The sequence below is a fragment of the Mus caroli genome, unplaced genomic scaffold, assembly GCF_978045245.1.
Source record: "Mus caroli unplaced genomic scaffold, Mus_caroli_1 scaffold_1, whole genome shotgun sequence".
Taxonomy (NCBI): Eukaryota; Metazoa; Chordata; class Mammalia; order Rodentia; family Muridae; genus Mus; species Mus caroli.
This window is the reverse complement of record NW_028227256.1, coordinates 150,681,417-150,695,718: the sequence shown is the minus strand read 5'-3', so window position 1 is coordinate 150,695,718 and position 14,302 is coordinate 150,681,417. Positions and strand designations below refer to the sequence as shown.

Below are 14,302 nucleotides of genomic sequence, written 5' to 3'. Positions count from 1 at the left end.
ACAGGACAGCTGGACACAGTGGACCTGAACAAGCTCAATGAGATCGAAGGCTCCCTGAACAAAGCCAAAGACGAAATGAAGGCCAGCGACCTGGACAGGAAGGTGTCTGACCTGGAGAGCGAGGCTCGGAAGCAGGAGGCAGCCATCATGGACTATAACCGGGACATAGCAGAGATCATTAAGGATATTCACAACCTGGAGGACATCAAGAGGACCCTACCAACCGGCTGCTTCAACACCCCATCCATCGAGAAGCCCTAGTGGCGAGAGGGCTGTAAGGCAGTGTCCCTGACAGGGGACCCTGTGAGGCCTCAGTGCCTTGACACAAAGATTACACTTTCAGACCCCCACTTCTCTGCTGCTCTCCATCACTGTCCTTTTGACCCAAGAAAAGTCAGAGTTTAAAGAGAAGCAAGTTAAACATCTTTAACCAGGAACAAAGGGTTTTGCCTAATAAAGTCTCTCCTCCACTTCTGTCAGCACCCTACCGGAACTTTCCCTTGTTTGCCTGAAGTCACAGCATCTTCCAGGGGCCTACCCACATCCTGTGAACCTTTTAATACCAGGGCAGACCCAGCCCCCTCCCCTCTCTCAACACCAGCAGGACCTATCTCAGTACTCATGTTTCTATGAAGGAAATCTTTGGCTCTTCATCGTAGCCTTGAGATAGCCAGTATGTCCGGTCTGCATCTCCTGCCTCCTCTTTGAAAGGAAATAAACATCCTGTGCCAAAGGTATTGGTCATTTAGAATGGTGGTGGCCATCCATCAGACATGCTGGCTGGCTGAGCCATCGTGGGTGACAGCGTAGTTACATGTGGGTCTCCAGGAGAACATGGATCAAGGATGCTTAGGGTTTCCTCCTGTTTTCATTGACTAGGAAGATGAATGCTTCCCAAATCCTCAGGCAGCTGATAAAAAGTCGGGATGGGCAGCTCACACGCACCACTACGTGAGGTAGCTTTTGATATTTTTATAAGCAGGACTTAATGCAGAAGAAACAGATGTGATAACCACTCAAGTTTTTTCCCCAAGTAGTACTAATTCTTGAAGCTTTGTTAGTGTTAGTCTTGGAACTATTGTTAAGATATCTGTCAAAACAGTTGTCCTCTAAGGTCTTGACCAATGAAAGAAGAGCAAATCTCCTTTTCCCCATATTTTCTGGGAAGTGGCTGTAATCGGGATGTAACCGCTATCATTAGGATTCCATGAGTGTATTTCTTTTTCTCTGTTGGAGAGAGATGTGACATTTGGCCCTTAGCTCTATTCTCTTCTGATGTTTCCGTTCTTTCTAGAACTCTTCAGAACACATCGTTGTTTGCCAGGTCCTGGTGGCAAACACCCGCTCTCAGTGTTTCTCAAGGCTGCCAACCCCATCTAGTTCCTGCACTTTGTGGCTCCGCCCACTCCAAGCCTTTCCTCTGTGTGGAGAGGGAAGATCCATGCGTGGCATTTCCTAGTGGGCTTCTCAACCTCTGATCCTCAGCTCGGTGGTCTCCTTGAGACCACACTGTGACAGTTCCCTGCCACACATCCCCTTCCTCCTACCTACCTGCCTCTGAGATTCATATTTAGCCTTTAACACTATGCAATTTTGTACTTTGCGTAGCGGGGGAAAGAAACTATTATCTGACACACTGGTGCTATTAATTATTTGAAATTTATATTTTTTGTGTGAATGGATTTTGTTTATCATGATTATAGAGTAAGGAATTTATGTAAATATCCCGGGTCCTCCTAGAACGGCACTGTCTGCTCACGTCTCTGCTCAGTTGTCCCTCTCACTGGCACAGGAACCTGTACCATGCCTGGTCACGTCGTGCCTGGTCCCCAGTGTTTTGCTCCACCTCTGCCTTGTATTTGCAGCACCTTCACTGTCTGATGGGATGCCTTCTCACCTCCACAACCTGACCGAAGAGGGCCCTCTTCCTCGTGGCTCTGACCATCTGAGCTGCAGCTCCTCAGGGTTCTCATGCCTGCCCCGGAGCAGTAGCCAAGCTGACAGGGTAAAGGGATTAGGAAAGTTTGTTCGTGGAACCTTTCCACACGGGTCAGTTTTCTAAGGGAGCATGTGATGACTGAACACTTGAGGGCATCAGCACCGAGCTACTGATGACAGAGAGGAGGTTCTGTTCAGCCTGTCTCCATCTCAGAGATTGCCACAAAATCTCAGCTTGGCATCCTCCGAGGCCTTTTGTGCCATGGCAGAGGCGTGGCCTCACCAAGTTCAGTGCTGATTGGCTAGTTCCTCTATTCCAAGCTCACCACCTTAACATTTTGGTCACAGTTGCAAGAAAATGGCTGAAACAGACCACCACCAGCATCCTTTGGGTCAACTCCACTCCAGCAGGCCCGAGGCGCTGGTGGGTGGGGTGTCTTGGTTTGTTTTCTCCAGCTTTTGTGGTATATTTTTAAACAGAATTTTATTTTTTAAAATGAAAGTTATTTACATGATGATACCTTATTACGCTCCTTCGACACAGCCATTGCTTTATTGTATAGTTCCAATAATCTGTATTTTATGTAATGAAATGGACATAATGGCTGCTGTTGAATGCGGGGTGCCACACAGAACAGATTGTTTTATCCCTCCCCCCACCCCCACCCCCCCATGGAATTTTCCTTTGATTCCAACTGTGGCCCTTTTCAATGTGCCTTCACTTTAGCTGTTTGCCTTAATCTCTACAGCCTTCCCCCCTCAGGGAGGGCAATAAAGCGCATCACTTGGCATTTTTTTATGTTTAAAAAGAAAACAGTATTTTATTTATAATAAAATCTGAATATTTGTAACCCTTTATATCTTGTGTGGCCTAAATGCGGTGCTAGAACATGAAATGTTTAAAAGGTTTAATGAATGGATGTCTACGTATAGTGCCTCGGACTGGCTTGAGAACCACTCAGTGCTGTTTGTTATTTGTACTGGGGCTTGAATTTAGGTCCTTCAGCATGCTAGGCAGATAGATACTCTACCAACTGAGCTACATCCCTGGCTCTTTATTATCATTATTATTATCATTATCATCGTCGTCATCATCATTATCATTTGTTATTTTACCTTCTTCAAATTGTGGTCTTCATTGTCATCCAGAAGTTAGCAAACTTCTCTTTACAGAACTAGATTGCGAGTATTAACTCGGCTCTTAGCACAAAAGTGGCTCAGGAGCAAAGAGAGGCCAATGAGGATCCTCGGTGTATAACACTGCTTATAAGAATCGAGGTATGGTGGGTCATGTCTGCACTCCCAGCACTTGAAGCCAGCATGGGCTACAGAGAGACCGTGGCTCACTGAGCAGAGCACTTGCAGTATAGACATGAGAATCTGGAGTTGACTCTCCAGAACTTTCATACAGTGGGGCTTGGTGACATACATGTGGATCTTTGAGCTCCTATAGGGAGAGGAAAGACGAGAATCCGTGGAAATCTGTAGCCAATTGGCCTGCCATATTAGTGGCGAACAAGGGACCCTGTATCAAGCAAGGTAGAAGGCAGGGATGACACCCAGGGATGTCCTCTGATTTCCACGTGTGCATGCATACGCTTGCACTCACAGACTGGAATACAGGCACATGGCATACACATAAAAATAAACCAAATAATAAAATACACCTGGAGCCTACCAGCTGGAGATCCCTGATAGGGTTTCAGTAGCTTACCCACCATAGCTGCGTTTAAATGATTGCGCGCCTGAGGAAAGCTGCTGAAAGTCTTGCTCAAACTTAAAATAGGCCAAAGGGAGAAATCAGCGCTAACAGGGCCTCTAGGACGCTCCAGCTCCATCTGGTGCTGAGCATGGGACAACTGCAGACAGGTGAGACATTATGGAGCTAGAAGTTGCCTGCAAATACCTCCCTTCAACCCCCTGGTTCCCTGCTTGTCTCCCTGTGTCCCAGTGAATCCTGTGCCTCCTTTCTTAATATCATAAATTGTTAGAACCATGGTACCTGTAAAGCGGTTCTAACCGGACCTCCTCAGAGAAAGCTTTGGAGACACTGGTTAACCTTTACCAGAATAGTCGCAGTCCTCCTCTCGCCCCATCAGCAGGGGCTGATTCAGAAGGGAATGTTAACCCTTTCGCTACCTTGTAGGAGCCGTAGGTCAGGTGGTTAAAGGTTGCTACCTTCATTTCCCCTGAGTTTACAGCTTAAAGAAACACACACACCTCTTGGCACCAGCTTGGGATACCTGGCAGCCAAGAGGGTGTTGAAGTAGAAAGCAAGGCCACCTGCCTGAGGCACAGGGGGACCCAGCCTGTAGGAAGAGCCAATCTCCCAGACCCATGGCTTATGAAAATAGAAACTGGGCCATTTTAACTTGCGTGGGATTGTGTCTTCACTGTAAGCAGATTTAAATGAAGTATTAACAAGTTCGGGGGGCGGAGGAGATGGCTCGGAAATTAGGAGCACCCACTGCATCATCCTGAGGACCAGGCTGCAGGGGAGGGAGTTGTGAACACCTTCATTGGGCAGCTCACAAATGCCTCTAACTCCAGCTCCGAAGGGTCCACCACCCCCTTCTGACTCAAGGAGCAATGTCACTGACAGGCACAGTTGCACAGGCACACACACTCACAGATAAACACAATTTTTTAGAATCTTTAAGGGTACTTTTTAATTCAATAAGCAGTATTGGGGGTGGGATGCAGTTTTGCTAAGTAGCTCATCCAATTTAAACTTAACCTTGACTAGCTTACAAATAAATGAGACTCAGGCTATAGTTATTTGATTTGGCTTTGACAGTTACTGAGGGGGGGGGGATGTCACCCCTAATCTACTCCTTTCACTGCTGGCCTGGCTGCCTCCCCAGCAGTATACCTCAGATACTTGCTGTTTCTCCTGGCCATGTGCTCACAGTCCATCTCCCCTCAAATCGCTTCCTCCTCTCCTCTTGTTTTTTCCTCCTCCTCCTAGTCTCACTTATCCAACAGGTAACTCAAAACCCACCCACCTTAATCCCCCCCAGGAACTGGCTGTAACCAATTTTATTTAGCCAGTAGTTTTAAATCAAAGAACAAGGGTTGCACAACAAAAGCTTGTAAACGTAAGAATTCACTGGTGGGCCTACAGAATTTAGCATTACAATACATAGCAGCAGACCAAACCTCAACTTATCTCAGAAGCAGCACTAGTTCTGAACAAGTATACTTCCACATTAAGGCTTGAGGTCACCGTAGCAGAAGTGAAAAGCATCCTTCTGAAAGGAAAGCCAGATAGCAAAAGTGCAATCAAAAGTCAAAGGATGCGTGGATTGGAAGTTCAACCCCAAGAAACTTGGTACTTGGCTCTGTCTTTGCTTTAACTCCTCCCTGTCAGGAGTTCCTTCTTCCCTTCCCCCAGGGCAGTGGAGCCTGATGTCAAGGAGTCACCTACTCTGTTGGAAAGTCGGGTCCATCCTGAGTCTAGCATTATGGGCCTGCCTGGCTGTTAGCATGCCCGCCCTCAGCATGCGTTCACCATTCAAGCATCCCTTGATTGTCTGTCATTTCCACCTGCAGCGAGGCCCTTAGGCTGGAAGGCAGCAGTTACTGAGGTCTCAGCAGCAGGGAAGTGACTGTTTGCCTCATCTTGCAACTGCTAGCTTTTCTCCCCTCCCTCCACCCACATTCTGCACCCACAGCCCTACCTGAGTGAGCATAGACTGGCTCTTATTTGAAAGGAGATAAACATAACCACGGGAACCAAATGGCACAGCACACGATGACATAGAGTGCAAATAGCTTGTGTGATCTGATGGGTAAGGCCTGGCTTCCCAGCTTCCGACTTCGACCACTCCCTTCCACATCCATCCCTTCACATCTGTGGATTGTAGCCAGAGCCCCTCCGGTAGCCTGATCTGATCCCCTAACTCTTGGGAATGATTTTCAGTAAAATTTTAACTGATTAGTTGTGTTCTCCTAAGCCTTAGAATGAATACAGGCCATAAAGGTATAACTCAGAGGAGTTTGTATCTGTTAAAAGTTTGGCAACGGGCTCTTGATTATGTCTGTATGTAACCTTGCCAAGTGCATGCCTTTAATCCTAGAATTTGGAAGGCAGGCAGGCAGAACACTGTAAATCCTAAGTCACCCTAGCCTCTACAGGGAGTGCTAGGCTGGCCAGGGATACACAGTGAGACCCTGTATCAAAGACAAACAAGTAAAAATAAAAAGGAAGGTTAGTTGGGGCTGGTGTGTGCTTAGCAGGTAAAGGCACTTGCCGTTAAATCTGGCATCCTGAGTTCCATCCCTGGGTCCCACACGGTATCAGGAGAACACGGACTTTTGTAAATCCTTTTCTACCTCTGTACACATGCTGTGCTGTGGCATAAATATGCACCCCGCACACAGACACATACATAAATAGATGTAATTTTAATTTTAAAAATTGTAACCTATTGTATCACTTCCCATGAAGATGTCCAAGTGAACTTAAATGATGCTCCACGAAGATGCCTGGTTCTACCTTTGATGGCCATCTTTCTGTCTTCCCACAATGCAAGCAACAAAAGCCAATTTTGTACTTTCAGCTGGTGCCAATGGGACCCATCCTATGTTGTCTACCACCACTCTGAGATCCTCCACCATTTCAGTAACTCAGCGCAACTCTCCGATTTGCTTTGTTGTTTTGGGTAGTGGTAAAGCTTTCCAGAGCCATCCTGGGTTCTCAGTCTCTTCTAAGATAGCTGTCTCATTCTCCTTAACCTCTTCTCTGCCACTTGCCACCAGACTCTGTCCATTGATTGCCTCTTTCCTCCTGACAATGGTCTCTGTGTGAGGTTAGTTAGTGCCGAGTAAGCACAAGCTCAGCTTGAACAGGTCTGTCTGAGAGATGGGCCCTCCGATGGTGGATTACAAGCTTCTAGGCTGCTGAGCCAGCACTGAAGGTAAAACCTCAAGAGGCTGTGATTTCCATGATTACACGTTCAGCGCGGTCAGAGAGTATGCAAAGACCTGATGCCCTCCTTGCTACAATCTGTACAGTGCTGTCTCAGCGGGCTGTCCTAGACCATCAGGCTTGGCCCAAGGGGTGAACATTGTCACCAGGTGCCAGATGGGAGCTCTAAGAATCTATAGGAGGAGCCTGGGAGGGTTGGCACTGCCAGGATAGCTTGATGTTTTAGAAAGTGCCTTCATGGGGCTGGAGAGACAGCGCCTTGGTGGTTAAGAGCACGGGTTGCACTTGCAGAGAACGGGGCTTCAGTTGCCAGCACCCACATGGTAGGTAGCTCACAGTCCACTATAATTCCTGTTCCAGAGGATCTGACACCTTCTCCTGACCTCTGCTGCCACCAGGCATGCGCATAGTATACACACACAAACATATGTGCAGGCAAAACAGACTAAACATAAAATAAAAATAAATAAGTAAAAATTGTGCCTTGGTGGTTATTTTCTCGATGCCACATCCACAAGGTGAGCCGGAGAAGGGAGTGTAGAGAGAGCCCAGCTTTCTGCACAGTCTCTCCTGCTTCTGACCAATGATCCCTCTCCAAGCCCCTATCATACCCGTGTGAATGATCCTCAGTCACATGGATTCCTCTTCTAGAGGTAGCAAGGCATGATTGTTACTCCGAACCTGCTCACCCTCCAGTTCCACCCCTCTCTCAAGGTTGTCTCTCCCTCCCCCATCTCTTTCCTCTGCTCAAGCCAGTTCCACCCAGTTTAATCCTTCCTAGAGAACTTCATCTGCAGTGTATCTCCCCACCAGAAGGTCTCCCCCATTTCCAGTGGCTTTGCCTTTGCTTTCAGCAACAACAGTCTGTTGGAGTAAATTCTACTCCCTGCAGTGTTTCATGAGGGTGAAATGCTTTGCACTTGACTCTTTTTCCTGCTCTTTAAACCTTTTTAAGATATTTGAGGTTTGCAGAAAAGAGCTAGCATTACTATACACTCTGCATCTAGCTTCCACGGCATTGTTGCCTGATAGAACTATAATTCATTTTATCTGTATTAAAAAAGCACTGAGACTGGGCATGGTGGTGTACCCCTTTAATCCCAGAACTTGGGAAGCAGAGGCAAGCCGATCTATGTGAGTTCAAGGCTAGCCTGGTCTACAAAGCAGATACAGGATAGCCAGGGCTACACAGAGAAACCCTATAGAAAGAAAGGAAGGAAGGAAGGAAGGAAGGAAGGAAGGGAAGGGAAGGGAAGGGAAGGGAAGGGAAGGGAAGGGAAGGGAAGGGAAGGGAAGGGAAGGGAAGGGAAGGGAAGGGAAGGGAAGGGAAGGGAAGGGAAGGGAAGGAAAAGAAAAGAAAAAGAAAAGAAAAGAAAAGAAAAGAAGGAAGGGAGAGAAAGAAAGAGAAAAAAGAAAGAGAGAAAGAAAAAAGGAAGAAAGAAAGAAAGAAAGAAAGGAAGGAAGAAAGGAAGAAAGAAAGAGAAAGGAAGGAAGGAAGAAAAAAGAAAAAAGGAAGAAAGAAAAAGAAATCACTGGGTTGTCAAAATGGCTCAGTGGATAAGGGCCTGGTGATCTGAGTTCTATTCCTATAAATCAAGTGAATATGGAAGGAAAGAATCAACTCCACTAAGTCGTCCTCTGGCTTTCATCCATCATGCACACATACAATAATAAATTTCAAAATTATTTTTTCAAAAGAAATCACTGGGTCCAGTGGCAAATATAGAATTCTAGTGTTCAGAACCATACAGCCATGTAATCGTGGTTTTAATACAAGCACATTAGAGTTTGGGTCAGCCTGAGATATATAGCAAGTTCTAGGCCAGCCAAGACTACATAGTAAAACCACATCTCCAACGTAAACACTGGTGCAGCACTATTAACTAAGTTATGGGTTTGTTTGTTTGTTAACCTGCTTCTTTGTAGGTCTTGTTGTTTGTTTGTTTGTTTGTTTGTTTGTTTGAAATAGGGCCTCATTGTGTAGCTCTGTACTGGAACTCGCTTTGTAGACGAGGCTGGCTGGAAACTCACAGAGATCTACCTGCCTCTGCCTCCTGTGTGCTGTGATTAAAGACAAATGCCACCACACCTGGCTCTTTTTAAAAATCTACTTTTTAATATTGATTTTCCTCTTCAAGGCCCATTTTTAAAGAAAAGAATTTGCAGCAGAAAACAAGAATATATGACACTCATATTCCGATTTATAGGCCAATCGGTGTATACAGTGTCAAGACGACTGATTTTCTTTTCACTTCCCAATGTGCAGTTTGTTGTTAATCGCAAATAATGTCCATTTTACGACTGGTTGAAATACCCTTGAACTTCCAAATGAGATTTTTAAAACTATCTGCCCAAATAGACATGTTAGTCACACACACTATGCATGAATTTGTTGAGTATTCATTAGATATAGAAATTTTACTTAGGAAGGATTACATTTTTAAAGTTTTCTATTATGGATTCAGACTTGAAGGAAAACAGTAAGTGAGGTAAACCACCCAGAATTCTAGACTTCTTTTCCCAGAGTCCCCAGTGTCAGTGTGCTTTAGCTTTGCTTTAACTTTCCCTTGCTCTTGCTTTCCATCTCTCAGCCATTCATTGAGAAAGAACAAGCACAGAGAGAACCATTTTAAGTGCACAAGATCCAACACTTCCCTGAGTGTCTCCAATGACGAAACTTCTCACCTAAGTCCAGGCAAATTGCTAAAATGGGGAGACTTAATCTACACCCATCATTCCGATGTTGCCAGCTGTGGTAGGCACAAGGACGCCTCAAAAGATGCCCTCGTCTCAATCTCTAGGATCCAGGAGTGTCTTAGGTCTCAGGGCAGAAGGGGATCGAAGCTACTAAAGTAATTGAATTGTTCCCCAGTGCATCTTAAAATAGGAGAAGATTACACTGGACTATCTGGGTCGGCTCTGCAGATACACCGGTTCCTATGGTGGAGGAAGGAGGAGGAGCTCTGAGGCAGGATGAGAGGGACTCTGCCCATTACTGCAGCCATCATGATGGGTTTGGGCCATGGGGGTTGAGTGAGTGAGGAATGTGAGCCACAGCAGGGAGCTGGAGAAGTCAGGAGCTTGGAAATCCCAGGGGCAGCCAGAGGAAATCAACAGGGAGACCGATGAATCACGGGAAAACCAATGTGTGTTTCTAGAAATCAACCAAGTCTTGGTAATTTGATAAACTGCTGTAAACAATTTGAATGGTGTTTGTCTCCGTGATAAAGCAAGAGAAGCTGCAAAGTCCCTGTGCTGTGGTCACCCTAGTGCATCTCCATGTGAGTCCTTAGGCCAGAGCAGCTCTGGCCTGTGAGTCTTTTGTTTGGAGAGGCTTCTGGCTCGTCTGTATCTCACAGACATTTCAGAAGAGTGCAGCAGTTATGGTCAGGGACCGTCCTCGGTTTGCTTTGTCTGTCTTCCCTGGACTGGGTTCAGGTTACAAACTTTTAGCAGGGATCATGGGAGCAAGACCCTGTCCTTTTCAGCCGTGTGTCATCGGGAACCACGGGTGACAACAGCCATTGCAGCCACCTGTCACTTTTTGTAATTAGTGCCTTGGGAGGAATGTTTTGGTGTGTGTGTGTGTGTGTGTGTGTGTGTGTGTGTGTGTGTGTGTGAGCATATGCATGCTGTTACTCCTCACACCAGGTTCTACTAACTTTAGTGCCATTGATGATTGCCAAATGAAGAGTTTTCTAACTCATCACTTCTACACTTATTAATTTGGAGTTTATTCTGACGTAAAGACCTTCCTTCTTCCTTATTTTATTTACATTATTTTAGCTCTGTGGAGTCCTGTTTTACTCAGGGCACTAATGGCTGTGCTAGATATTTATTTTAATTCTTAATTGGCCCTGATTTGACCACAGCATTAGCCTTTAGCTGGCTGCTTTGAGCTTTCTATAAACACCCAACATTCTGTGGGCATTCTTACTTTTTGGCAAGTAGAGCTATCTCAGACAAATCTTATGTTTTGCATCATCTAGTCATGAACTTGGTTATTTCTACAGTGAGAAACACTTGTTTGGGGTGGTTTGGTTTCTTTCTTTCTCTTTCTTTCTTCCTTTGTTTGTTTGTTTGTTTGTTTCCTTATTTATTTATTTAAAAGAGCAATAGGAACTGAATTAACAAAAGGCATTTTTCTCAAATGGATGCAAAAACTTAACCAAGACAGGTCTGGAGAGATGGCTCAGTGGTTAAGAGCATTTGCTGATCCTGAAGAAAGCCCAAGTTTTCCCCCAGCATCTATATTAGGCAGCTCACAGCCTCTAGGGGCTCTGACACCCTCTTCTGTACTGAGGGCTCCTGCACTTACAAGCATACACCTACACACAGGCACACACCTACACACAGGCACACAACTACACACAGGCACACATATAGCTTTTTTTTTTTTTTTTTTTTTTTTTTGGTTTTTTTCGAGACAGGGTTTCTCCGTGTAGCCTGGCTGTCCTGGCACTCACTTTGTAGACCAGGCTGGCCTCGAACTCAGAAATCCGCCTGCCTCTGCCTCCCAAGTGCTGGGATTAAAGGCGTGCGCCACCACGCCCGGCTTACATATAGCTTTTAACTCAACAATGATGCTACATTTTAAAACAAATTGTTCAGTATATGTGTTGCCTTTAGGAAACATAGCTCAGTCTCTCCCCATTGATAATTTTGTCTTATGCTTTATTGACAGACGTTTTGCTCTTAGAGTTGAGCACTGATACCAGTGGATTTTTACACTCTGACAGAGGCAACTGGGAATTTTACTTACATAGGCATGACAGTTAAAAAGAGAGCATATGAAACAGCACAAAAACAAAGTTGCATCCCCTACAAAACAGAAGTACATGCACATGCTGGTAAGCAGATGCTTGGTGTGTGTGTGTGTCTGTGCATGTACATGTGTGTATGTATGTATGTGTACATGTGTGTATATGTCTATATGTATGTGTGTATGCATATATATGTGTATATGTACAGATATCTGTAAAGCAAATGTTCAGATACTAATTATATGATGTCTGTAAAGGACAGATTGTATCTGTATGAAAAGGAGTGTTGTTAGCTGTAACTGATCCTACAGCAGTGGTTCTCAACCATTGGGTTGAGGCTTCTTTGGTGGGGAAATGACCTTTTCACGGTAGTCACCTAAGACTATCAGAAAACACAAATATTTACATTACAATTTATAACAGTAGCAAGATTACAGTTACGAAGTGGCAATGAAACTAATTTTATGGTTGGGGGAGTCATGACAACATGAGGAACCCTTTAGGGTCACAGCATTAGGAAGGCTGAGCTAGAGGCTGGGCTGGGGAACACTGATCCAGGTACAAAAATACTGGACAGAGGTTGTGTTAAGTGCAGCTGAGAAAGTCAGCCAGGGTTTCCTCCAACTCCTTCCTTTCTGAAGACTGAAAGTGGACGGGAGCCTGCACTCACAGCGACCATTCCTAGCAGCCCTGCTCCTTGTTCAGTTCACCTCATGGCATCGTCTACTCCCATGGTGTCTACTCCCAGCAGCCTCCACTCCCCTGCTCTCTCTCCATCCTCCAGGTGTTGATCACCTGTTGCTCCCCTCACTGTACGGTGCTGTCGTCTCACGAGGCCGATGGTAACAGGGCAAGGCTGGGAGGTTGGAAGTCTTTACTACTCAGTTGAGACTCTAAAGAAGTGCTCACAGAGACCTTGCAAGGCTGCGACAAAAAGCACTTACCGGGCTGGCGAGATGGCTTAGCGGGTAAGAGCACTGACTGCTCTTCCAAAGGTTCCGAGTTCAAATCCCAGCAACCACCCGTAATGAGATCTGGTGTGTCTGAAATCAGCTACAGTGTACTTACATATAATAATAAATAAATCTTAAAAAAAGAGATTAAAAAAAAAAAGCACTTACCAAACTGTGGATGGCATATTGGTGTAGCCACGGTTATGGCTGTTCTTTGCCAGGAAAAGCCTGTACTTTCTAAGCCTGCAGCCCTGCTTATTATTAAAATTAGCAGCGCGAGGAGAATTCACCTGAGACTCCTAATCTCTCTCCTCCTCTTTTAAGACTAGTGTCCAAGCACAGAATAGTACCTGTTGGCTTTTTATTTTATTTATTTGTTTATTTATTTTTAAGATGGGATTCCATCTAGCTCAGGCTGGCCTCGGACTCCATAGGTATAGACAATGAGAGGCGTGAACTAATTCCTCAACCTCCTGCCTCCACATCTAGAGAGCTAGGGTTAGAAGCATCTACAACTGTATCCAGGTAATTTTGTACTAGAGATTGAACCCAAGGCTTTGGATGCTTGTCAAACACTCTAACAACTGAGCTACCTCTTTAGCCCAGATATTGTTTTATCAATTATTTCCTAGCCTTTAATCCCAGCACTCAAGAGGCAGAGACAGATAAATATCTGAGTTCAAGGACAGCCATGGATACATAGAGAAAACCTGCTTCCAAAAAAAAAAAAAAAAAAAAAAAAACCAAAAAGAAAAGAAAGGAAGAGAGAGGGGGGTGGGGGAAGGGAGGGAGGGAGGGAGGGAGGGAGGGAGGAAGGAAGGAAGGAAGGAAGGAAGGAAGGAAGGAAGGAAGGAAGGAAGGAAGGAAGAGAGAGAGAAAGGAAGGAAGGGGTTGGGGAATTAGCTCAGTGGTAGAGTGCTTGCCTAGCAAGGGCATGGCCCTGGGTTTGATCCTCAGCTCTGGAGAGAGAGAGAGAGAGAGAGAGAGAGAGAGAGAACTTTCTCCTGAAGATAAGAGTTGATCAAAATCTGTGTCAAGTAAAGACAGCCTCAGGTTAGATTAGGTTTTTGTGCTTCATCTGTACCATATATGATCATGGCTTGGCCCGTTGGCTCTGATTAGTTCTTAGAGTACAAGAAAAAAGAGAGAGCACACTTAAAATAGGGGAAAACCAATAAATATACTAAGTACACCCAAGGAAGTTCCGCCTGCCTACATCTCCCCTAGCTAAGAGGGCACAGCCTTAGAGAGCAGCTCATCTCATGCGTGAGGATGATACAGCCAGGAGGGCACAGGCTCAGAGGAGCTCACCTGATGGGCGGGTATATGAAACAGCACACAGAACTTATCACAGGCAAGGCAAACTGTTTCTGTGGGGCCTAAGGTTTGCACAGTATTGGGGACAAGGAGATGGTCAACACAGTCTGACAATATGAGTTCAGCTCCCCAGAACCCACTTAAAAAAGCTGCCTATGGAAATGCATGCCCGTGAGTCCCAGCATTTCTTTTTTTTTTAAAGATTTATTTATTTACTTATTTATTACATGTAATACACTGTAGCTGTCGCTGTCTTCAGACACACCAGAAGAGGGCATCAGATCTCATTACAGGTGGTTGTGAGCCACCATGTGGTTGCTGGGATTTGAACTTCGGACCTTCGGAAGAACAGTCGGGTGCTCTTACCCACTAAGCCATCTCTCCAACCCAGCATTTCTTTG

At 45.4% G+C, this 14,302-nt stretch overlaps 1 protein-coding gene across 1 annotated transcript in view; it reads left to right on the top strand.

Moving 5' to 3' along the window:
- The window catches only part of Lamc1 (laminin subunit gamma 1), a 117,020-nt gene extending 114,224 nt beyond the window's left edge, over positions 1-2,796 (top strand). The window contains exon 28 of the mRNA XM_021185565.2: positions 5-2,796. Within this exon, the coding sequence (XP_021041224.1) occupies positions 5-261 (257 nt within the window). The 3' untranslated portion in view covers positions 262-2,796. The remainder of the gene's footprint in view (positions 1-4) is intronic.
- The last annotated feature ends 11,506 nt before the right edge of the window (positions 2,797-14,302 follow it).